Below are 21,130 nucleotides of genomic sequence, written 5' to 3'. Positions count from 1 at the left end.
TCACTTTGATAGGACGAAGTATATAATACCCTTCCAAACTATAATACCTAGAGAGTTATTTAATCAAATAACTTGTATAAAATATTAAAAAGTAAGCCTTGACTTGAGTTTCACATCTATAGAAATGTTTTCCTTCAGTTTCCTATCAGATCTTTTGAATAACCAAACAAAATCGTAATCAAATTTCTAAATTTTTAGGATTCTTTAAAATTAATAAAGAAGATGGATGGCACACCCCCTTTCATTCGACCAGTAAGTGGTTTTATTTTAAAAAGGCTTATTACTTATTTTATTATTACCTCTTTCTGTACTTTTAGAACACCTGTGAGATGTATCCGCGCCGGAGGACAACGGAATTCTACAGGTCTCCGCAGCCAAGAGCCTCATCCCAAAGTCGCCGGGCGGAGCATCCGAAGGATGTGCTGAACGTAATCCCCGACCAAAATCGGGAGGCCGCTCGACGATTGCCACGCATCCAGCCGCCAAATAACTCGGATAGTAATTTTCTTCGAAATGGTTATTTTTCGTAAATTAAATTATTGTTTTTAAAGTTTTTTAGGATTTTTATTTTGAGTTTAATGCGGATTTTCTATATAAATAGGGAGACTTTTAGTGAGAAGAGAAGAGTAGCAGTATTAGATTGCAATATATTTTGTAGGTTTGGTGAGTGGTAAGCTGTAGGTGTAAGAGGGGAGTCATATTCCGATATGTTCTGGATTGGACTATGGGTCTTTCGATGGGCCATTGTTCTTTGTTGTCTACCCGAGTTGATGTCCCAGCAACATGATTAATGCTCCGTGTTTTGCAATTTGGAATATTTTTAGCATCGCTTGATAATGGCGACCTGTCAGGCAAACAAAGACGACTGCAGGCTTATCATGCAGCTGCATAGTAACACCTTAATCGACAGGTGATCACCCAGCCATGTAATTCTAATCGGGTTTTAAATGGGTTTAGGAAGGGGGCCTGTCACCTGTTGATAGGTTGAAATCAGCAAAATTCTCTATTAAAACTTTAGAAAAGAAAAGTCATCATACAGAGAAAAAATTAAGTATACTTAAAACCTTTCACTTAATAGAAATAAATGTAGTTTTGGTATTTTTTTTTTATATTAAGTTACTCTTAAGTTTTTTTTTTTTTTGTACTTTTAAAAAAATTGTATTCCAAGTGAAATTTGTAAGCATATAATTATAATAAATAACTGAATTTTTTCCAATTGGTTAATTAAAGTATTTTCCCAATACCTCCTATAAGAAGGTATCCCCTACATTGTAAAAGTTGAATAAACATAAAACTATTCTTATTAAAAACCAATTTAGTTTTGGTACTTTTAAAAGAATTGTATTCCAAGTGATAATTGTAAACAGATAATTATAATAAATATCTGAATTCTTTTCCAAGTGGTTCATTTAAGTATTTTTCCAATACCTCCTATAAGAAGGTATCCCCTTACATTGTAAAAATTGAATTAAATTGTAACTTAAAACTATTCACTTATTAAAAAAGAAATTTAGTTTTGGTACTTTTAAAAATATTGTATTCCAAGTGATAATTGTGAATAGATAATTATAATAAATATCCGAATCCTTTCCAAGTAGTTCATTTGAGTATTTTTCCAGTAGCTTCTATAAGAAGGTATCCCCTACACTTTTGATTCCATCGCCAAAAACAAAGCTTTTATAGTCTGAACCAAGTGTTATTCTTGAATTTAGATAATGTCTCTTTCGGCATGCGAATGACAATGCCTGATCGGAGGTCTTATCGCCTGCAATTCGGGATGCAGCATTTCGGGTTCCCGGGGTCGATCAGATCCGGCGGAGGAGTGTCAAGGCTACGGATGCGACCGGTCATTGGCCGGATTGCAATCTGCGAGTGAGTATACAATAGATCTGGGTATAAATACGGGCCCCGCAGCCATTGCAGCAGTACGATTCGAATCGATTCGACAAGAAGATGAAGTCGTTCACGGCGATCGCAGTTGTAACGGTGGCTCTGCTGGCGTCCTTTGGCCAGGCGAAGCATCTGGAGTCCAAGGTGGCGGACAAGGACTTCCTGCTGAAGCAGAAGTTTGTCTTCGAGATCAACCAGCATCCCTACCAGGATGATGTCTTTGCAAAAGCCTACCCCGCCAGCTATGCGGAGTACAAACCGTGGGAGCACAAAGCCGACTATCTCCATCCCGAGATGCTGGAGCATTTCTTCGAGCTGTGGCAGCACCAGCCCTTCACCAACGACATGGCCTGGTCGGTGATGTACGAGAAGCATGAGGAGTATGTCGTGGGTCTGGTGCGTCTCTTCTACTTTGCCAAGAACTGGGAGACCTTCCAGCACGTGGCCTACTGGGCCCGCCAGCACGTCAATCAGCAGATGTTCATCTACGCCTTCACCATTGCCACCATTTTCCGGGACGACATGCAGGGCGTGATCATGCCAGCCCACTACGAGATTCATCCCTGGAGCTTCTTCGATAGTCAGGCCTTGGAATGGGCGGAGCACTACAAGATGCACGGCTTCCATCACGTCAAGCAGATGGACAACATCTACAATGTGGTGATCAAGACGAACTACTCGAATGTTCATGGTTCCCTTAACTACGATCATGATTTGGCCTACTACCTGGAGGATGTGGGCTTCAATGCCTTCTACTACTACTTCAATTTGGACTATCCCTTCTGGACGAAGGGCGGTGATGAGCATGTCCTGAACAAGGATCGTCGTGGTGAGCTGTATCTGTATGTCCACTGGCAGCTGCTGGCCCGTTGGTACCTGGAGCGCCTGTCCCACGATCTCGGCGAGGTTCCTGCCTTCAACATGTACGTGCCCACCGAGTCTGGGTATGCTAGTAACCTGCGATCCTACTACGGAGTGCCCCAGTGGCACCGGGAGAACCACCACAGCTTCTACCACGAGCACAACTACGAGCACATCGAGCATGTCGAGATGTACACGCAGCGCGTGATGGACTGGATCCACAGGAACGAGAAGTTCGATCTGGAGACGATCAATGTGCTGGGTAATATCATCCAGGGCAATGTGGATAGTGTGGACAAGAAGTTCTACGGCAGTCTGGATAAGCTCTACAGGTTCATTGTGAACGAGGGTCATCATTATGGTCATGGCGATGAGAGCTTCCCTGGTCTGTTCATGCACTACGACACCTCCATGAGGGATCCTATTTTCTACGAGGTCTACAAGACCCTCGTAAGCCACTACTGGCATCTGATGGAGACCTATCCGGAGTACCAGAAGAAGGATTACCTCTACGAGGGCGTCCAAATCGATGCTGTTCACATGCCCGAGAGTTTGACCACCTATTTCGAGTACTTCGATTCGGACATTAGTAATGCCGTGAATGTGGAGCCCCCAGTGGAGGGTGCCACGGATCAGCTATATCTCTTTGGTCGCAATTCCCACTACAAGGGCGAGAGTTACGTGATCAAGGCCCGCCAGCAGCGCCTCAACCACAAGCCCTTCGAGTTCACCCTGGATGTCACCGCGGACAAGGCCCAGGAGGCCATCGTAAAGGTCTTCATTGGACCCAAGTTCGATGAGCATGGTCACGAGATCCCACTGGAGTACAACTACCAGAACTTCTTCGAACTGGAGCATTTTAAGGTCCATCTGGAGGCTGGGGTTAACCACATCAAGCGGGCCAGCGGTGACTTCTCCTTCTGGGTGAACGATCGCACTACCTATTTGGAACTCTACCAGAAGCTGATGGACGCCTCGAACAGCGACTACAAGTTCAAGTTGGATCAGTCGGAGGCCCATTGCGGTGTGCCCAATAGGATGATGCTGCCGCGGGGCAAGAAGGGCGGCCAGGTGTTCCAGTTCTTCTACATGGTCTACCCGTACCACCAGCCCGAGGTTGCCCAGTTCACCGGCTACGATCCGGTGGTCAGCTGCGGAGTGGGTCATGGATCCCGGTATGTGGACGCCCTGCCCTTCGGTTTCCCCTTCAACCGACCTGTGAAGCACGACTACTACTTCGATGTCCACAACTTCAAGTTCGTCGACATCAAGATCTTCCACCGCGACGAGCACACCAACGTTGTCTAGATTCTAGATCTTACGAATCTTGCGAATCTTACGAATACGAATACGATCCATCACCTGCGAACTAACGATATCGAATTACTAGATGTTATCTCTTTGTCTACATCCACTTCCCCCCATAGAAGCCGTAATTTAACTCTGTTTTCCCTTAGCTTGTCAGTCCACCTTGTGACCATTCAACAATAAACGTATCTAAACAACAACTTTACAGAAGCTTTTCTTTTATATATATTTCAGAATTTTCTTCTTTAATATTTCTTTTGAATTTTAAATTTAATTTTATAAAAATCGGACGACTATATCATATAGCTGCCATAGAAACGAAAGCCAAATTAATAGGAAAGAATTATAGCTCCGTTGGTTTTTTATTGTATTCTGTTTAACTCAGGAATATGAATCTTTTTTAACATTTCAGAATTTCGGATTAAATTTAACACTAATTGAGACAATTTTTTTTTGAGGGAAAGAAAAATTAATGTCAAAATAATACAAAATTAAATATTTTGTAATTTAATAGGAATGATCTGCAAGGGTATAAAAGCTTCGCCTGGCGAAACTTAGCTTCCTTTCTTGTTTTTAAATAATTTACAATTCTTACTCAAGTTTTGATTCTGGAATTTTATTTCTGGGTATTACACTAGTTTACAGCTAAAATACACCAGAAAGGATGCTTGTAGTTCCCGGTAAAGTTGGACCCCTAGATCACAAAAATGAAAGATTAGCTTTTAATACCAAAGATTAGCTTTGAAATATTAATTTAAATCATTTTTAAATATATTTTTGGTGATATGTTTGTGTTTTTATTTTTATCTCGAGTAGCCCAACCAATTTAGGTGATATTTGTTTTAAAATACAACAATAATTGAGTACCTATATTGTGAGCAACAGGTCGGAAAATTTTTAAAAATATGATAAACTGTAGTATATGCTTTTACTCACGTTGACGAAAACCACAAGCTAACTATAGGAAATACTTAAGAACTCTTAGTTCGCTTAGCTCTCTTAATTTAAAAAAGCAAGTTCAAAGTTGGCGCCAGATGTTTAAATAAATCGATTAAATAAATCTAAACCAATCGATTATAGTTATCCCTCGCTTGCATCCCTGGTCTCCTAACAAAGGTAGCAACAATTGTTGTTTTGTTTTTCCCAAAAATGAGCTGGCGAGACAGTCTGACCAGCATTCCGGGCACGGTGGCCCAGCTGATCAACGAGAGCGCCAGCACCCTGATGCACGTCTCCAGCTCGCTGGGATCGGCAGTCGGATCCAGTGGATCCGAAACCGGGGGCTCCGAGGAGAGTGGTCCGCAGGGCGGCGAGTACAGGGCCCTGCCCATTCCCGCCTCCCTGGTGCGCGAGCAGTGGCGCCTGATCTTCACCAGCGATGCCAATAGCCAGGACCTCCAGGCGGCCATTGCCCATTGCCGGGATCTCGTCCTGCTGAGCGAGGAGCTCAGCGAGGAGCGACGCTGGCTGGTGCGGCATTTGGTGGATCTGCGGTACTCGCTGCAGGAACTGGAGGAGGCCCAGGAGCAGCAGTCCGACATGGTCGTCATGAACGCCATCCGGGCGGTGGTGGGCCATCACTTTGTGCCCCACCATCCGCATCACGGCAAGCGGAGTCGCCTGCAGGCGGCGGCCAGGAGGAACTACTGTGACCACTGCACCACCATCATTTGGAGCGTGGTGCAGAGCTCGTATGTGTGCAGCGATTGTGGGTTCCTCGTCCATCAGAAGTGCATCGATGGCGTGAAGAGGGTGTGTGCCCATGTCCTGGTCTCCGAGCGCCAACATCCCATCTCGGAGATCTGCCCCGAAATTGGGCTGGCTGCCCAGGGATACAAGTGCGCCGAGTGCGGAACTATGCTTAATATAAGTAAGTTATTATCTGCTCTTTCAATCAGGGTTCGGAAAATAACACACTGTAAAAAACTTGTGCTATTAACATGTTAAATGTTCAAAAAAAGTTATTGACATGTGTGTACAAAATTGTAGCTTACATATGTATGTTAGAAACATAAATAACAAACACAGTTTATTTGTGTTATTTACACGAAATGTTTTTTACACAACGTGTTTTTAACACAATCAGTTTTTCACATTAAAAAGTCAGAAAAAGATGCTTTGAAACGGTTAAAAATAACAATTAAGATATCCTGGCCCAATATTAATTATTATTCATTTTCCCTTCGATTCGTTAATGTCCATAAAATGTAATTTTCATTTGTGTTAGAAACACAGTGTGTAAAAAACACAAGTGAGCTCTGTGTGTTAACAATTATTTTTCACATTTTAAGGGCCGTTTTCTCGTCCGTTTGTTAAATTTTAAGTAGGGTTAAAACCTTGAAATCGTATGTGAAATCATTGCTTTAACCTTACTTTAAATTTAACAAACGGACGAGAAAACAACCCTTACACTTTTGTTTTTGACACACATGTCAAAAACTGTGCTCACACTGTAAAATACCATTTTACATGTTTTTAACATGTGTGTTAAATTCCGAACCCTGGTTTAAATTTAAAAATCCCTAAACTCTTCCCTTGCAGAAAACACCTGGATTGAGCCGCGTCTTTGCGACTATAGTGGCTTGTACTACTGTCCTCGCTGCAATTGGAACGACAGTAACTTTATACCGGCCCGCATAATCCACAACTGGGACTTCTCGCCCCGCCGAGTATCGCGAACGGCGCTGCAGGAGATCAGGCTGTTCCTGAACAAACCGCTTATCCGGCTGGAGGAGGACAATCCCAAGCTGTTTGTGTTCGTGGAGAAGCTGAGTGCGGTGAAGAAGCTGCGCCAGAATCTGGTGCACATGCGCCACTATCTGGCCGCCTGCAGGATGGCCAGTGAACTGAAGCTGGTGGATCAGCAGCTGGGCGGCCGGCGACACTTGGCGCAGTCGAATGAGTTCTATTCGCTGTGGGATCTCTCGCAGGTGGAGAGCGGCGCGCTCACCGAATTCCTGCAGGCAGTTTTCAAGGAGTTTAATAATCACATTAGATCCTGTCCCATGTGCCTGGCTCAGGCGTACATCTGCGAGATTTGCAGCAACGACGAGGTTATCTTCCCCTTCGACGACGGCTGCATCAAGTGCGATCAGTGCAACTCCATCTTCCACCGCGTTTGCCTCACGCGCAAAAATATGATTTGCCCCAAGTGCGTGCGCATTCAAGAGCGGCGACTGCAATTGGATCGCCTGAAGAGCAGCGAGAATGACGACGACGACGAAGTGTCCACCGATGATGACGTGGCTGCCGCGGAATGAATGATTCAATCAAAAGTTCACTGTGTAAAATGTGCTGGTTTTTAATATGTTATCATATGTACATAAGATGTAACTACAAAATGTATAACTACTATTATTATTAGATTTACTGCGACTTTCTACTTATCCTTTTTCCCGTATTTTTCCCGCTTGTGGAACTTTCTGGGATTTATTCCGTAGGCTTTCAATCGATCGTCTGTTATTCCATTATTATTTCCCTTGTTTTTCGCCTTGAAGTTGTTCGTTTTCTTAGCTGGGAACGGAGCACTATCCTTTTGGTTCGATTTCTTGAAGGGATTGGCACCTGTGGCATTCTTGGGAGACTTTTTATTGTCTCCTTGGTTTTTATGAATTGGTGGCAGTTTTTGACTATGGTTGGATTTTAGATTAGGTTTACTGAACGGATTATTTCCATTGGATTTTTCGGTTTTTGTAGGTGCAGTTTCGGTTTTTTGGAAAGTCTTTTCCGGTTTAGCTGGAGTTTGTTTTTGGGGTTTCTTGAAACCATTTTGAACATTTTTAGGCATGTTTTTATTATTGCTGAAGGAGTTAGTGGTTTCTGGTTTTTCTGCCTCCTTTGCGAAGCTCTTAGTTTCCAAATCTCCTTCATCTTTACTCTTTTTATTAGGAGGATCGTCCTTCTTTTTGTTATCTTCTAATTGCTTGGGTTCTACTTTAGAAACCTGTGGCGAACTGGCAGCTGCTGATGCGGCAGCTTTGCGTTTGAGGCGTTTCCTTTTCGATTTAGATAAACCCTCCGTTGGTACCTGAGAACTTTCGGGGGGAGCTGAGGTTTCAGTAGCTGGTTTCGTCTCTTCTGCTGGCTGATCTTCGTCATCAGAACTGCAAGAAGGTCAAGTTTTAGCCTACCCTTTTTTCTTCATTTAATAAATCAAAGTTACTTACCCTTCGCCATATAAACTCTTGAATATCTTTCGCTTCAGATCTTCATTCTTGGCCTTCATCTTGTACAGACGTTGCTCCTTTTTCTCTACATGTTCCGGCCTGGTTTGCACGGCTTTCTTGAGGCTGGCCCACTGGTTGAGCTCCTTGTTCTTGGCCAGCAAGATCTAAACATTAAAAAATATTACATAAATTTTCTTTAGATTTAATATAGATTAAAAGTAAAAGCTACCTCTTCTATCGTCAGTCCGAAATCATTGGGTGTGGTTTCCACGTACTTAAATCTGCACGGCTGATCTCCCACGATGTCCTCGCAGTCCATTTGGTAGTACTCGTCGATGTACTCACTGTAGGTCTTCTCGTCCTCGGGATTGAAGGCCGGCTTCTCCGCCTGGATCATCTCCATGAAACGATTCCGCCTTCCTTTGCGTCCCTTGCGACCGCGTGTGCTTTCAATCAGCTCCTGCTGGAGTTGCTGCTTAGACGTGGATGGATCGTAGTCGCAGTCCATGTTAAAGTCCTCGTCCTCGCAGTGTCCTTCGTAGTCCTCATTGCCCGCATTTGCATGCTGCTTGGGATCGTAGTTGTCCCAATCTTCCAGCTGCAGTTCGTCAATGTCCGAGGGGCATTCGGGCTTCTCCTCGCCCTCGTCCACATTGTAGTACTCGTCGTCGAAAAGCTCCTGCATCCGGCGATCGTGCGCGGCCGGATCGAAATCCTCCTCGAGTTCTTCGTCCCGGAAACCGAGTTCATCGTTGCCCGTCACGGCTTTTAGTTTACGTATCTTCTCCTCGATCTCCTTGCGCTTGATGTCCTTGATCAAGTCGAGTTCCTTCATCTTCTGCTGCTTCTCCTGATCCTTTCGCTCCTTGAGCTCCTTGCGCTTCTCCTTCCGCTTGTCATCCGTGCGTCGAATGGACTGCTCGATGGTGCGGGGATAGCGCTTAATAAAGTCCGCATCGGGTTCTTCAAACCGGAAATTGTACTTGTGTTCGAACTCGGCCTGCTTCTCCAGTTCCTGCTCGTCTTCGGAAAGTGGTGCTGTTTCCCCAACGATCTCATCGTATGTGGGAATGGCCGAGGCATCCGTGTTCGCGTAGCCCTTGTTCAGGATGTAGTCCCTGAGGAAACTCTCGCCCTGCGTCAGCTTGCTGCTGTTCCAGTACTGTTTCAGCGGCTCCAACTGCTCCCTGTCGGTCTGCTCGATCTCCGCCTGCTTGCCCGCCAACCACTTGGCAAAGTCCGCCTCCTCGGCGGCCGTTTGCTCCTTGGTCTTGCTGCGTTTCTTGAAAATGCCGCCGAATTCCTCATCCTCGCCCTCGTCCTCCTGGTTCATCACGCTCCGGAACTCGGCCTTGAGACGCCGCTCCTCCTCCACGGCGCTAGGGGATTGGGCCCTCTGGAGTTCCTCCTGCTCCTTCCTTTCCTGCTGCTCCTCATCCGAACTCTCGAACTTGCCGTTGTGCTCCAGGATCACCTTTCTCTCGTAGTCTTTTAATGTAACAGGCTTGGTTTTCTTCTTTTTCTTTGATGGGGAGTCACCGTCCTTGTCCTCCTCCTCGCTGGAGGATTCATTGAAGAATCTCGTGCCCTTGTCGTAAATCCTTGGATCTTTGCTTTTGAGCGATGAAAGTGTTTTGAAAAAGTCCTGGTCGAATTTGGGGTCCACCTCGTCCTCCTCGGAGGACGAGCTGTCGCTATCGAACTCCGATTCGGATACATCCAAGCCACGATCTTTATCTGAAGAATATTAAGTAATATAATTAGGAAATGAAATGAAAGGAAAAATGATCGTAGAACATGGCTTTTCAGTTTACATTTCTGCAACAGCTCCTTTTTGCGCAGGATGTTGTAGGTCTTGGCATAGTCCTTGTTCGTGGACAACTGCAGGTCCTCGCCGTCATCATCGGAGCCCTCGAAAAGATTATTATTCATAATAATTTGTTTATTTTCCCGGATTGTTTTATAAACTTCCACACGTGTTTACGATAACAGCCGAATGTAAAATAACATAGTCGCTGTTATCGCTAGAGATGAGCAAGTGAATAGCGTATTTTGTGAGTCAGAAAGTGATTTTTATATAAATTGATTTTAGAAGCTTAAAAATATCACAAAATTAGGAAATTTTCTTTAAATATTAAAGAAATTACAATTTGGTTTACATAAAATTATAGCCAGCTAAAACTGATTATCCAGCTATCTCGTGACTTCTATCGATTTTGTCATCATTGTTTTGCCATCTCTAATATTTTATATTTTATTTACAAATTGGCAATTTTAACCCATTAATTTGGAGCTTAACGATTTAGCCACATTCCAAATAAATGGCAGACACACCAGAATCCCAGGCGGCCTTGAGCACTTCCACCTCCACGCCCGCTGATAAGGATGCTTCCAAGAGTAATAGACCATAAGTTGTAGTATATTATTATTATCACAATGTTTTCCTTATCAGTTTGTATCCTTCTGAACGCCACTGGGAATGTGCCGATCATCAAGAAGCGAACCTGGACAGTGGATCCCAGCAAAACCGTCGGCTGGATCCAACAGTTCATCCACAAGTTCCTTAAACTTGATGCCAACGAGCAAATTGCAAGTACTTTTCGGACTCCTGAGAAACCCTATCTTAGTTAAGATCTTTATATTGCAGTTCCTCTACGTTAATCAGACATTTGCACCCGCCCCGGATCAGATAATCAAGAACCTGTACGAGTGCCACGGAACCAATGGCAAACTGGTGCTCTACTACTGCAAGAATCAGGCGTGGGGCTAAATCGATACGCACTCGACTACGCTAAACCTTAAGTATTTATTCGACTACTGTGTAATTTTTGTATATTATTAAATGTGACTAAGCTGATGTTGCGAACTCGATTTCACACTTTATTTCCCCCAAAACGGGAGCCTAACAATGGTATTTAAAGAATATTACAAGGGGTCTAGTCTCCGCGCAGGGCCTCCAGTTCGTCGGCAGCCTCCTTGGAAACCCTGTGGTATTTGGCCACCGATGGTCGGTAGTAGTAGGCCTGGTAGTCGTTGCGCTCGGACATCTTGCGACGAACCTGGTCCTCAAGGAGGCTAAAGGAATATTAAGGAAAATATAGTATAAATATAGGTATAATTTAGGTATAGTTTTTGCCTCACCGAATCTGTGCTTTTTCGTTCTCCTCGTAGAGATAGTGCAGGGATTTCTCGTAGTTTTGCTGCTCCGAGTTCAACATGTAGCGGGAAATAAAGCGCGAGATGGGGTGCTGAAATTATAAAAAAAATTTTGAATTAGAAACTCTATGTTATGATGGAGTAGAAAATTAAAGATACACTATTATAAACGTTTTTAAAACATATAATTTTTGACGAGCTAAACATTGTCTAGTAATTAATTTTAAATACTTTAGAACGATTTTAAAATGTTGCGTGTTATGAATTCATCACATATGAAATAATTTTCAAGTTAATAGTTGTAATATGGATTAATGCTAGAATTATTCTAGTAAAATACTAAAGTAATATTAAAAAAACAAATATCTAGAAACCAAAGCATAATACCAAATTTACATTTTCATTTGAAGCATATTGAAATGCTAGTAGTTGGTCTTAAATAATTGGATAAACTTTTACAAAGATCATAATTCGAGGTTTTTACCGAGTTAAATTGAATGTACATTGAATAACATTCAATTTATGATCTTTGTGGAAGTTTATTCAATTATTTTAGAATATTTTGAATGTAAATTCAATTTAACTCGCTACAAACCTTAAATTATGATCTTTGTGCAAGTTTATCCAATTAATTAAAATTAATTAAAGTAATTAAAATAAAATCTATAAATCCCGTTATCCCATCATACCTTCTCGTACTCCCAGTGCTTGGGCTCGTAACCCTCGGGGATCTCCGCCAGCTGCGCGGGACCCACGAAGATGTTCGCGTAGAGGACCAATGCGGTGACTGGAATCACGCCGAGCATTACGTAAAAGTGCATCAGATCCTTGAACTTGTCCCACTGGAAGCGCGACGGCTTGATGGTCATGTGGTGGTGTCCATGATCGCCTCCCATCCTGCGCAGCTGTTGCTGCAGGGCTAGAAATCCAGAATATTTGGTTGCGTAATGTGGACAGTGTTTACGGTGGCTTTTCCGCGTTGCACTCACCATTACGGCAGGCGGGCTCCTGGAGGACGGCCCGGTAGCTGGCGAACTTCGCCGCCGGCGACAGCAAACGGCTCCAACCGACCATTTTAAAGTAGTTTTTCGTAAATCTCACGATATTTTGGAACTGGTCGTGTCAAAGTTGCGAGCAGCACGGCGAACGGTCACACTGCAGAGGGACCGTTCATGTGTTTTGAAATATCGATAACAGCAGAGATGGCAGCGTGAGATGATTTTGTGTTTAAAAAATAAACAAAATTAATTGGATAATAAATATGTGGACAGCAATAGATTAAAATATTTTACAACGACTATTACGATTAACTTGAAAGACTAAAATTTTAATAAATCTTATTTTTTTATTAGGTGTCAATCGTGACACGAAAAAGTTCTCCTCGTGACTCTGCCAAGTTTGGTCGATTTGCGCTTTTTTGCAGCACTAATGGGCTCGCCAAACCAAAAGTTTGCCACCACTAATCATCGACAAAAACAACGTCGTCTGGCAGCAAAATTAACGAAAAATTTTTCCCGTACTGATAAAAGGTACTTTTCTCGCAAAAGCTGACATACCGAGTAAAAACATTAGGGAATTGTGAAATGAAATCGGGGTGAAGACAAACCATTGCAATCGTGTCAAGTGCGATATTTTCTTAGGGCTGATAAAAGTTCGCAGCGCAGTATACAAAAAAAGTAAATACAATTAAAAGAAGGCAAGACACAAATGCGCAGTTTGCTTGCAATTTTATCGGTTGTTTATAGAGAGTAGGAAATTGCGTTTTCCTACCAACTTGTGCAATTTTAACTTACCTCCTGTGTGTATGTGCGAACAGTGGCGGGACAAAGGAGGCGACTCCCATTTACAGTGGCGGTGAGAAAGGATCAGCCTACTCCCTAACACAGTGGTGGCCCAGAAAGTGGTATACAGTTCCGAACAGTGATGGCAAAAAGGATATGACATTTTGAACTTTGAAACCTATTAATTAATTTAAAGGGTGTACCCTCAGTTATAGTAACTAATCTTGATAAATAAAACAGCAAATGTTATCTGAATTAATTAATGTTAAAGAACATAAAATATAATATCATAAAAATATCATCGAAAGTTAAAAATTCTTGAATGGAAGACAAATTTTTTAAAATTGAATGACAAATTCAAGATATAAGCAAATCAAACAAATTGCGAAAAGAGCAAGCAAAATACGTTTCATTTTTGTCACTGTGAATTTGTGAAACTTTGTGTTGGAATTGCGATAAGCAGCCTCTGTTCATTTCATTCTGTGTTCGTTATCTTTCGGAAAGCAATTCATTTGTCTTGAAACCCACTGTATGTAGGAGGAGGTGGGCGTGGACGTGGATGTGGATGTGGATGTGGATGTAGGCGCAGGTGTCTTTCAGGGCCAAGTTACCAAGCGAAACCCCTTCGCCATTAACTTTAACCAAATCCATCCAAGTGAATAAATGTGAATCAGCAATGCCATATAACCTGTACTATTTCCAATACCAAGAAATAACAACCAACCAATCGACCAAAACTAGCTGGCTAATGACGTCATCGATAGAGTACTGGCAAACTGCTGCTTTTGGCTAATTTATTCTCACATTTCAGCCGCATATATTCTACATGCCAATAATCGAGCCCAACGACTGAGCCACGTCCTGCGTCACCGCGAGAATTCCAATCACATCGAACGGACGGACAGCACCTGAAAGCACTCGACATTCATATATATTCAACCACCATGGACGCCCATTCGCGTTTCGCACCGAGATTACCAGGTAAGTCCGCCGGCCGATCGACCAAGTCATGCTTTTTGATTCGAATATCTATAGTTTTGTTCTTTGGTTATTTTAACTGCTTAGCATTTTGAGCGCAACTGCTAGCGATTTGCCTTGTTTGGGCGCTGAGAAAGAATTCCCAAAACTGTTATTAAAAACAGAGGTGTTTTAAAGTAAATATATTTGATAAAGAAGTGAAACTTAAAGATATCCCATTTCAAAATATAAAAAAAAAAGTTTAATAAAAATGTTTAAATACGTTATAAAACTACGATTAAAAACAGAGGTGTTTTGATGAAAATCTATATGATAGAGAAGTGAAACTTAAACATATCCCATTTCAAAATATTAAAAAAAAAGTTAAATAAAAATGTTTAAATACGTTATAAAACTACGATTAAAAACAGAGGTGTTTTGATGAAAATCTATATGATAGAGAAATGAAACTTAAAGATATACCATTTCAAAATATTAAAAAAAACGTTAAATTTCGTTCAACATTCTTCTAAATCTTTAACTACGTTATAATAGGTAAAATAATAAATGATATACCATTTATAAGAAACCAAACTTAAGCTCGTTTTTCTCCGTTCTCATAATAAGCTACAATCAACTTATTCCCAGTTAGCTTTAAGCATACCATTAAGATGATAAAAAAAACAGGCCTTAAGAAATTATAAAAAGAATTGCGACTTCTCTTTTAAATGCCTCTAATCTGTATTTCAAGTTCTGGGAGTCATTTCTTTGCGCTGCTTTGTTTTGTTTTCATTACCGTATCGTAGTTTCTTTGAGGGGAGAAGTGCCCTCGTTTGAGAACTAACAGTAATAGCCAGCAATTACGACTAATTTTGTGCCCTGCCCCCCGTCCCTGACTAAACCCCCCAACGCCCCCTAACCAACCTCTTTGTTTTTGGTATCAAGTTGCGCTACTAACCCCATTTTCAAACTGTTTAACCCAGCCTATGTGGGCAGCTCACCGTCTCTGTACATACATTTCTTGCATTTTTAACTATCCAACGTGTTTGCTTGGTTTGTTGTGGATCCTATTTGTTTACTTTACCTCTTTTCGCTAGCTGTGTTGTTGCCAATGTTTGTTACGAGGTTTGTGTGATATGTGATCGTGTGTTTGCCCTAGTCCTATCCTTTTAGTCCTAGTCCTAGTCCTAGCTTAGAGTTTCCTAATCGTCTCTGTTCTGTTCTGTTCAGTAATCTCTGTAATCGTCTGCCAATAATATCGAAACAGTAAGACTCTTGATTATCCAATCAGATGCCAACGTACTCATCAAATTAAATTTCTCTGATTCATGTCTATTCACTTACTCAAACTCAATCCGAACTAAACTTGTTGCCTCAGGCGGTCAAAATACTTAACTGAAAGCATTACTTGTAAGATTACGTTTTTGGAATACCAGTCCTGCGCCAGGGAAACCTACGAGACTTATAAATGCCTTCCCTCTCGCACCCCAAGGTCCAGCCATCAATCCGATCGTCGATAACTCGGACGAGCCGCAGCCCAGTCTCTCCGATCTGCACGACTTTGAGCCGAAGCTAGAGTTTGACGATACCGAACTGTTGGCCCCATCGCCCTTAGAAAGTAAGTAATCTATGTACCTATAAACTTTCAGGAGCCAACAAGAATTAAGTATAGAACGTTATGCTATTTTTTTATAAAGATTAAAAATGCCGATTTGCAGAAAACCGCAAAAGAAATATTAAGTTTGGATTATATTTTGCACGGGAACCATTATGGGTGTTATTTTTATCTGAAAGCTTGGCAAAAATAATAATTTTTGGGTATTTTTATTTATTTTTTACCACACGTAACTTAAAATTATAAATTAATTAAACAAAAAAATAGCATCGCCATATCTTCGCTTCTGTCAAATGGATTTTTTTTTTTAAATCCTTTTTAAATGGTGTGATAGTGTCATAAAAATTAGATATCGTTTTGAGACCATGAAGAAAATCTCGATACGTTTCAGAAAGAATCACTCATATATAAAACTATTTTCACACTACGTTCCTTAAGATTCTTCTCGACTTACAGACATTTTTAGATGTTTAAACACCAAGATTTTACTTTAGGAACTACACATTTTGTGATTCCCCCAAAACATAACTTCAACTAATTTCAATCTCTAATTTTTCCCCAGAAGATGTTATGGTCGGCGATTTTGTCCTGGCTGATGGTGAGTTGGAGCACCCTTTTTCGAAATTCATAGAGTAGAATAACGTTTGTCGATTCTCTTAGATCCAGAACTAGAGCCCGAAGAAGATGTAAATCCACTGGAGGACGACTTTGAGGACCAACTCAGGGAACAGTCGGAGAACTTTCAGGCGCCCAGAAACAAATGCGATTTCCTGGGCACCGACAAGCAAGGTCGTCACATTTTCGGCATTTATGCATCTCGCTTTCCCGAGAAGTCCCAGCTCGAAGGATTCGTGCGGTATGATATATATTTATTTATATTATTTATTTACTGATTTCCTTTTCTCCCACAGTGACATCATCAAAGACATTGAACCCTTTGTGGAGAACGACTATATTTTGGTGTATTTCCATCAAGGCCTCAAGGAGGACAACAAGCCATCCACGCAGCTGCTGTGGAACTCGTACAAGGAGCTCGATCGCAACTTCCGCAAGAATTTAAAGACGCTGTATGTGGTGCATCCGACGTGGATCATTCGGGTCATCTGGAACTGCTTCAGCCCCTTCATCAGCGACAAGTTCCGCAAGAAGCTAGTCTACATCTCTAGCCTGGACGAGCTGCGCCAGGCGCTCGGCCTGAACAAGCTGAAGCTGCCGGACAACATTTGCGACCTGGACGACAAGCTGAACCCCAGCCGGAAGCCATCGACGCCGCCACCCAGCAGCAGCAGCAGCAGCAGCATAAATGCATCCCGGCAGCAGCAGCACAAAATGGCGACGACGCATCAATTCGGTGTGCCCCTGAAGTTCATTGTGGTCAATAGCCCCTGCCTGAACTCCATTCCGCCCATTGTGCGCAAGTGCGTCGATTCGCTGTCCATTACGGGCGTCATCGATACGGAGGGAATTTTCCGGCGATCCGGGAACCATTCGGAGATTATGGCGCTCAAGGAGCGCGTCAATCGCGGCGAGGATGTGGATCTTAAGAGCGTCAATGTGCACGTAATAGCCGGCCTGCTGAAGAGTTTCCTGCGCGATCTCGCCGAGCCGCTGCTCACCTTCGAGCTGTACGAGGATGTCACTCGATTCCTGGACTGGCCCAAGGAGGAGCGTTCGCGGAATGTGACCCAACTGATACGCGAAAAACTGCCAGAGGAGAACTACGAGCTGTTCAAGTACATTGTTGAGTTCCTGGTCAGGGTAATGGACTGCGAGGACCTGAACAAGATGACCTCCTCCAACCTGGCCATTGTGTTCGGTCCCAATTTCCTGTGGTCGCGCAGCACCAGCACCTCCCTGGAGGAGATTGCACCGATCAACGCATTCGTCGACTTTGTGCTGCAGAACCACAAGGACATCTACTTGATCGACGTCAATCAGCGCACTGTGTCCGTCGATTAACGACTGGCCAACCACCCTCACAAACAAGTCCGTAATTGTAAATTGTTTGATTTTAATGTTAGTCCTAAGTGAACCGATGGTTAGCTAAAAAGAGAAAAAACACAAAAGGCAGCGGTGTATAAAGTGTGTACTGTGTAATCCTAAGTTGAATTTTAAACTGTGTGTATGAGTGGAACTGCTTGTAGCCCCAACTCCACGCCAACTCCTCCGCCACCCGCAACCCAAATCACAATTATTAAGCGCTTAGTACGATTTACGATTCATTTACCAAAGAAATTTGCTTGTGTTCGTTTGGCGAACAGGAGAGAAATTCGATACGAGATGTTATTATTATACTATGTATTAATTGAACGCAAACGCACATTCCCCCATGACCGCAAACGAATCTTGGTTGCGCTGCTGAATCTTGGCACCCGCCACGCAGAAGTGGAGTTGTGGCCAACTCTAAAATCGTAATGTGTAGAATTTTGAATTTCCTTATAGTCATACAAACAATTTTTATAAAATAAAGGTATTGTTAAAAATAAAGCAAATGTTAAAACCACTAGCTCAAAGTATTTTCATGTTTTTGGGATTAGAAATAGAGCCCTGCGTGAATCATTCAATTTTTGTTTTGGGTCAAAACTTTTGGCATATGATCCATGAATTTTCTGATTTGTTTAATTCAATTCTATGTGAAATAATTTGAATGTTTTTCTAATTAATTTCGAATTGAATGAATAATTTTTATGAATTTTTTTAATTTGCCAGATTTTTTTGTGCTTTCTTTTGAGAACAAAAATTGGAAAATTTTTAAAAAATCAATGTTAACTGTAGAGTAAATAAAATTCATGCAAATTTAATCACAAAATTATGGCCCTCTCTTCTTTGAATTCCATTAATGAAAATTTAGTATTTATATTCTATATTCTGTTCTATAGAAACAATTTATAAATTCATTTGTGATTAGCTTTATCGCAAAAACACTCAAAACTCATTTAAAGGAGACATTTTGGGGACCAAACTTGCGCATAGCCGCAAGCGATTTTTATTGATATCAAGAGAAATCGGTCCAGTTTGGAATATTAAATAGATCATAAAGGGTCACAAGGGAGTCGACTTAAATGTTGATGTTCTTCAGTTTGCGATTCAGATCGTTGAACTTGAGGATTTTACGCACAAAGAAGTCGCCATACCGATGCGAAACCTTGGTGTCAGCTATGTGGATCATGTCGTCGTCGATGTAGAAGTCCAACTGGAAGATAAAAGGGGGATTAGTTAACTTGTTGCACCATCTTTTGATAAACAACCCACCTCAGAGCCCGACTTGAAGGTTCCCTCCAGGCCGCTGGGTCCCTTACTCCACACCAGGTTGCGCATTTTGTGCTTGAAGCAGAGCAGGCGGATCAGCAGCTTCGACACGTCATCGTCGCTGGCATTGGGATCGATGAAGGAGGCCAGTTTGGTCAGCGGCAGGGTGGTGTACAGCTTCAGATACGAGCGGGTCGTGGGCAGATCCTTCTGCTGACGCACCTCGTCCATGAACACCAGCAGCTGGTGCTCCATGGGATCCTTGACGTAGTCCTCCATCGGTGCATCGGCGGCCGGCGGGCAGGGGCTCACGAAACGCGGGCAGGCGAAGACGAAGAATGACTTGAAGACCTCCAAATCACCGCACTGCATCTTGAACATGGCGTCGTGGTAGTTCTTCTCACGCAGCACCTGCTGAATGGACTCATCGATGCACTGGGGATGCAGAACCAGGCAGATGGCCAGCAGGTGGTACATCTGCTCCGCCTGCTTGTTGATCTGGTCGTTCTGGTACGAGCGCGTGCTGTACAGCTGCTTGGTGCGCTGGATGTACAGCAGGATGTCGGAGAAGGTGCGAATGGCATCGGCATAGCGGCGCATCATCATGTAGGCGAAGCCCACGTAGTACGACGTGGAGATCTGGCAGGCGGGGATGTGCGAGTAGGCGGACTTCTTGTGGATCTCGATGGGCTCCAGCACCTTGATGGCCTGGTAGTAGTCACCCAGCAGCGAGTGCACGCGCAGCAGGCCGACGAGGGAGAAGTAGCCGAGCATCTTGTAGAAGGACAGCTTGCCGAAGTCACCGGCAACGGTCTGCGGATCGACGCCCTGCGAGATGGCCTCCAGCTGCTTCTTGATGTTCGAGATGTCCACCAGGGAGTGCAGCACGTTTAGGATGCACAGGATGCTCCACACGTTGCTGTGGTTCACGCACAGCTGCTGGATCTCCTCCTGCGACTTGTCCGTCAGACGGGCGCTGTAAAATACATAGGGTTAAATAGATTTCCAGAGGAGTAAGTGCAGGAGCTACCCACCGATACTGCGCAAAGTTTTGGAACTGATAGACAAACTCATCCACAAGCTCCCACAACCAGATGTCGGGCAACTCCAGCATCACCGGATTCTGGGCCGAGATGATGAGGTTGAAGAAGTCGCAGTAGTTGAAGAACGAGTTGATCCGCTGCTCCAACTTGGGGCCACCGGGAATGCGGGCATGGATGTGGCGATAGTAGAGCTCCTTGTAGAGGATTAGGAAGACCTTGTCGTTGTCCACGATGGCGGCCACCTCCTGCTCCTCCGGCCAGGCGGTCTTGTCGAAGTGGTGATCGCTGATCTGCGGGAAGGTGTTCTCGTACATGTTCTGGATGTCGTACAGGTTGCCCTCCTTGATCGCCTGGCAGAAGTTGATCAGGAAGTACTTGACGTTGTCCGGCATCCGGGTGGCGAAGTAGTTCCTCTCGTACTCCATGTCCAGCTGCGGGTCGCCGGTGTGCGCGAAGTCATCGTAGTACTCCTGGAATCCCAAAAACAAAGAACCAATGAGTGTTTCTTACATTTTACATATGTTTTTAAGGGGGCTCAAAAGTTGGGTTATGTTGTCGGCGGGTCCCGGAATGGATTTCTCGATATGGGATCTTCCCGGACTTGCTGCACTCACCGAATTGCTTGCGTATTCATCTCCGCCGTACATTGTCGCTGATTTATCTTTTCCGGTGCTACACAAAACGCAAAGCCTATCAAACGCTGAGGAAATTGACAACACGCCAACAAATTTTTGGCGAAAAGAGGGAGAAGCAGTGTGATCGACTATCGATAGGGGTGGTCGATTATCGATGTTTTCACAGCCCAGCCGATTGGGGTATTCTGAAAATGTTTCAAAAATATATGGATTTTATATTTTTTGAGAATAAACTGAATTTATCGTTTTGTTTTTAGAATTTGTTTGCTTTTAATTTGACAATATATTTCCGGTATTGACTAATGACTAACTTTTCTCCCTGATAAAGGAGATGATTTTTTTTTTTTTTTTTTTGGGGTTTAAGTTACCGCGTCACCCGTAAGTGATGCGGAGTTATTTGGCCGCCCTGGTGTTCCAGGAAAACGCCAAGGCAAAATTCGTTTGTATGTGTTTCAAATTCACTTAACCT

General features: G+C 43.1%; 8 protein-coding genes across 10 annotated transcripts; 5 read left to right on the top strand and 3 right to left on the bottom strand.

Moving 5' to 3' along the window:
* Positions 1 to 93: 93 nt before the first annotated feature.
* LOC108057431 (uncharacterized) lies at positions 94 to 558 on the top strand. The gene is made up of 2 exons (XM_017141686.3): positions 94 to 252; positions 318 to 558. The coding sequence occupies exons 1-2, from the start codon at positions 223 to 225 to the stop codon at positions 528 to 530; spliced, it is 243 nt and encodes an 80-aa protein (XP_016997175.2). The 5' UTR covers positions 94 to 222; the 3' UTR covers positions 531 to 558.
* Positions 559 to 1,942: 1,384 nt separating this feature from the next.
* Positions 1,943 to 4,259, top strand: Lsp2 (Larval serum protein 2). Its single transcript, XM_017141685.3, has one exon. The coding sequence runs from the start codon at positions 1,954 to 1,956 to the stop codon at positions 4,057 to 4,059; it is 2,106 nt and encodes a 701-aa protein (XP_016997174.2). The 5' UTR covers positions 1,943 to 1,953; the 3' UTR covers positions 4,060 to 4,259.
* An 888-nt stretch (positions 4,260 to 5,147) lies between these two features.
* On the top strand, positions 5,148 to 7,384 carry DEF8 (differentially expressed in FDCP 8 homolog). The gene is made up of 2 exons (XM_017141684.3): positions 5,148 to 5,929; positions 6,601 to 7,384. The coding sequence occupies exons 1-2, from the start codon at positions 5,209 to 5,211 to the stop codon at positions 7,317 to 7,319; spliced, it is 1,440 nt and encodes a 479-aa protein (XP_016997173.2). The 5' UTR covers positions 5,148 to 5,208; the 3' UTR covers positions 7,320 to 7,384.
* Positions 7,344 to 10,227, bottom strand: LOC108057428 (protein KRI1 homolog). Its single transcript, XM_017141683.3, has 4 exons — positions 10,040 to 10,227; positions 8,455 to 9,962; positions 8,226 to 8,389; positions 7,344 to 8,162 (listed from the first exon to the last, which is right to left on the bottom strand). The coding sequence occupies exons 1-4, from the start codon at positions 10,155 to 10,157 to the stop codon at positions 7,439 to 7,441; spliced, it is 2,514 nt and encodes an 837-aa protein (XP_016997172.2). The 5' UTR covers positions 10,158 to 10,227; the 3' UTR covers positions 7,344 to 7,438.
* A 230-nt stretch (positions 10,228 to 10,457) lies between these two features.
* Positions 10,458 to 11,091, top strand: Atg12 (Autophagy-related 12). The gene is made up of 3 exons (XM_017141569.3): positions 10,458 to 10,622; positions 10,678 to 10,814; positions 10,873 to 11,091. The coding sequence occupies exons 1-3, from the start codon at positions 10,547 to 10,549 to the stop codon at positions 10,993 to 10,995; spliced, it is 336 nt and encodes a 111-aa protein (XP_016997058.1). The 5' UTR covers positions 10,458 to 10,546; the 3' UTR covers positions 10,996 to 11,091.
* Positions 11,085 to 12,565, bottom strand: ND-SGDH (NADH dehydrogenase (ubiquinone) SGDH subunit). The gene is made up of 4 exons (XM_017141567.3): positions 12,371 to 12,565; positions 12,071 to 12,300; positions 11,367 to 11,473; positions 11,085 to 11,300 (listed from the first exon to the last, which is right to left on the bottom strand). Exons 1-4 carry the CDS (start codon positions 12,453 to 12,455, stop codon positions 11,162 to 11,164), a joined length of 561 nt encoding a protein of 186 aa, XP_016997056.1. The 5' UTR covers positions 12,456 to 12,565; the 3' UTR covers positions 11,085 to 11,161.
* A 195-nt stretch (positions 12,566 to 12,760) lies between these two features.
* Positions 12,761 to 18,240, top strand: RhoGAP68F (Rho GTPase activating protein at 68F). Of its 3 annotated transcripts, none has more exons than XM_070214594.1 (6): positions 12,761 to 12,910; positions 13,974 to 14,143; positions 15,612 to 15,737; positions 16,300 to 16,332; positions 16,395 to 16,590; positions 16,646 to 18,240. In XM_070214594.1, exons 2-6 carry the CDS (start codon positions 14,107 to 14,109, stop codon positions 17,691 to 17,693), a joined length of 1,440 nt encoding a protein of 479 aa, XP_070070695.1. In that variant the 5' UTR covers positions 12,761 to 12,910; positions 13,974 to 14,106; the 3' UTR covers positions 17,694 to 18,240. The 3 variants fall into 3 exon arrangements, with proteins under 3 accessions (XP_070070695.1, XP_016997155.2, XP_016997156.2); XM_017141666.3 differs by having other exon boundaries at positions 16,297 to 16,332; XM_017141667.3 differs by lacking the exon at positions 12,761 to 12,910 and adding an exon at positions 12,918 to 13,057 and having other exon boundaries at positions 16,297 to 16,332.
* Positions 18,241 to 18,682: 442 nt separating this feature from the next.
* eIF3l (eukaryotic translation initiation factor 3 subunit l) lies at positions 18,683 to 20,800 on the bottom strand. The gene is made up of 4 exons (XM_017141700.3): positions 20,641 to 20,800; positions 20,018 to 20,496; positions 18,987 to 19,959; positions 18,683 to 18,927 (listed from the first exon to the last, which is right to left on the bottom strand). Exons 1-4 carry the CDS (start codon positions 20,671 to 20,673, stop codon positions 18,793 to 18,795), a joined length of 1,620 nt encoding a protein of 539 aa, XP_016997189.1. The 5' UTR covers positions 20,674 to 20,800; the 3' UTR covers positions 18,683 to 18,792.
* Positions 20,801 to 21,130: the final 330 nt, after the last annotated feature.

The sequence above is a fragment of the Drosophila takahashii genome, chromosome 3L, assembly GCF_030179915.1.
Source record: "Drosophila takahashii strain IR98-3 E-12201 chromosome 3L, DtakHiC1v2, whole genome shotgun sequence".
NCBI classification, from domain to species: domain Eukaryota; kingdom Metazoa; phylum Arthropoda; class Insecta; order Diptera; family Drosophilidae; genus Drosophila; species Drosophila takahashii.
This window is presented reverse-complemented; position numbering and strand designations above follow the sequence as displayed.

Bases quoted from the DNA above. Each gene is read 5' to 3' on its own strand.
- LOC108057431 (XM_017141686.3), top strand. From the start codon at position 223: ATGGATGGCACACCCCCTTTCATTCGACCA. The intron at 253-317 runs GTAAGTGGTTTT...CTGTACTTTTAG, and splicing joins CACCCCCTTTCATTCGACCA to AACACCTGTGAGATGTATCC.
- Lsp2 (XM_017141685.3), top strand. From the start codon at position 1,954: ATGAAGTCGTTCACGGCGATCGCAGTTGTAACGGTGGCTCTGCTGGCG.
- DEF8 (XM_017141684.3), top strand. From the start codon at position 5,209: ATGAGCTGGCGAGACAGTCTGACCAGCATTCCGGGCACGGTGGCCCAG. The intron at 5,930-6,600 runs GTAAGTTATTAT...CTTCCCTTGCAG, and splicing joins CGGAACTATGCTTAATATAA to AAAACACCTGGATTGAGCCG.
- LOC108057428 (XM_017141683.3), bottom strand. From the start codon at position 10,157: ATGAATAATAATCTTTTCGAGGGCTCCGATGATGACGGCGAGGACCTG. The intron at 9,963-10,039 runs GTAAACTGAAAA...AATATTCTTCAG, and splicing joins AAAGGAGCTGTTGCAGAAAT to ATAAAGATCGTGGCTTGGAT. The intron at 8,163-8,225 runs GTAAGTAACTTT...ACCTTCTTGCAG, and splicing joins AAGAGTTTATATGGCGAAGG to TTCTGATGACGAAGATCAGC.
- Atg12 (XM_017141569.3), top strand. From the start codon at position 10,547: ATGGCAGACACACCAGAATCCCAGGCGGCCTTGAGCACTTCCACCTCC. The intron at 10,623-10,677 runs GTAATAGACCAT...TTTCCTTATCAG, and splicing joins TGATAAGGATGCTTCCAAGA to TTTGTATCCTTCTGAACGCC. The intron at 10,815-10,872 runs GCAAGTACTTTT...TTTATATTGCAG, and splicing joins TTGATGCCAACGAGCAAATT to TTCCTCTACGTTAATCAGAC.
- ND-SGDH (XM_017141567.3), bottom strand. From the start codon at position 12,455: ATGGTCGGTTGGAGCCGTTTGCTGTCGCCGGCGGCGAAGTTCGCCAGC. The intron at 12,301-12,370 runs GTGAGTGCAACG...CTGGATTTCTAG, and splicing joins GGAGCCCGCCTGCCGTAATG to CCCTGCAGCAACAGCTGCGC. The intron at 11,301-11,366 runs GTGAGGCAAAAA...ATATTCCTTTAG, and splicing joins AACGAAAAAGCACAGATTCG to CCTCCTTGAGGACCAGGTTC.
- RhoGAP68F (XM_017141666.3), top strand. From the start codon at position 14,107: ATGGACGCCCATTCGCGTTTCGCACCGAGATTACCAG. The intron at 15,738-16,296 runs GTAAGTAATCTA...ATTTTTCCCCAG, and splicing joins GGCCCCATCGCCCTTAGAAA to AAGATGTTATGGTCGGCGAT. The intron at 16,591-16,645 runs GTATGATATATA...TTTCTCCCACAG, and splicing joins CAGCTCGAAGGATTCGTGCG to TGACATCATCAAAGACATTG.
- eIF3l (XM_017141700.3), bottom strand. From the start codon at position 20,673: ATGTACGGCGGAGATGAATACGCAAGCAATTCG. The intron at 20,497-20,640 runs GTGAGTGCAGCA...TTGGGATTCCAG, and splicing joins ATGAATACGCAAGCAATTCG to GAGTACTACGATGACTTCGC. The intron at 18,928-18,986 runs GTGGGTTGTTTA...TTTATCTTCCAG, and splicing joins CCTTCAAGTCGGGCTCTGAG to TTGGACTTCTACATCGACGA.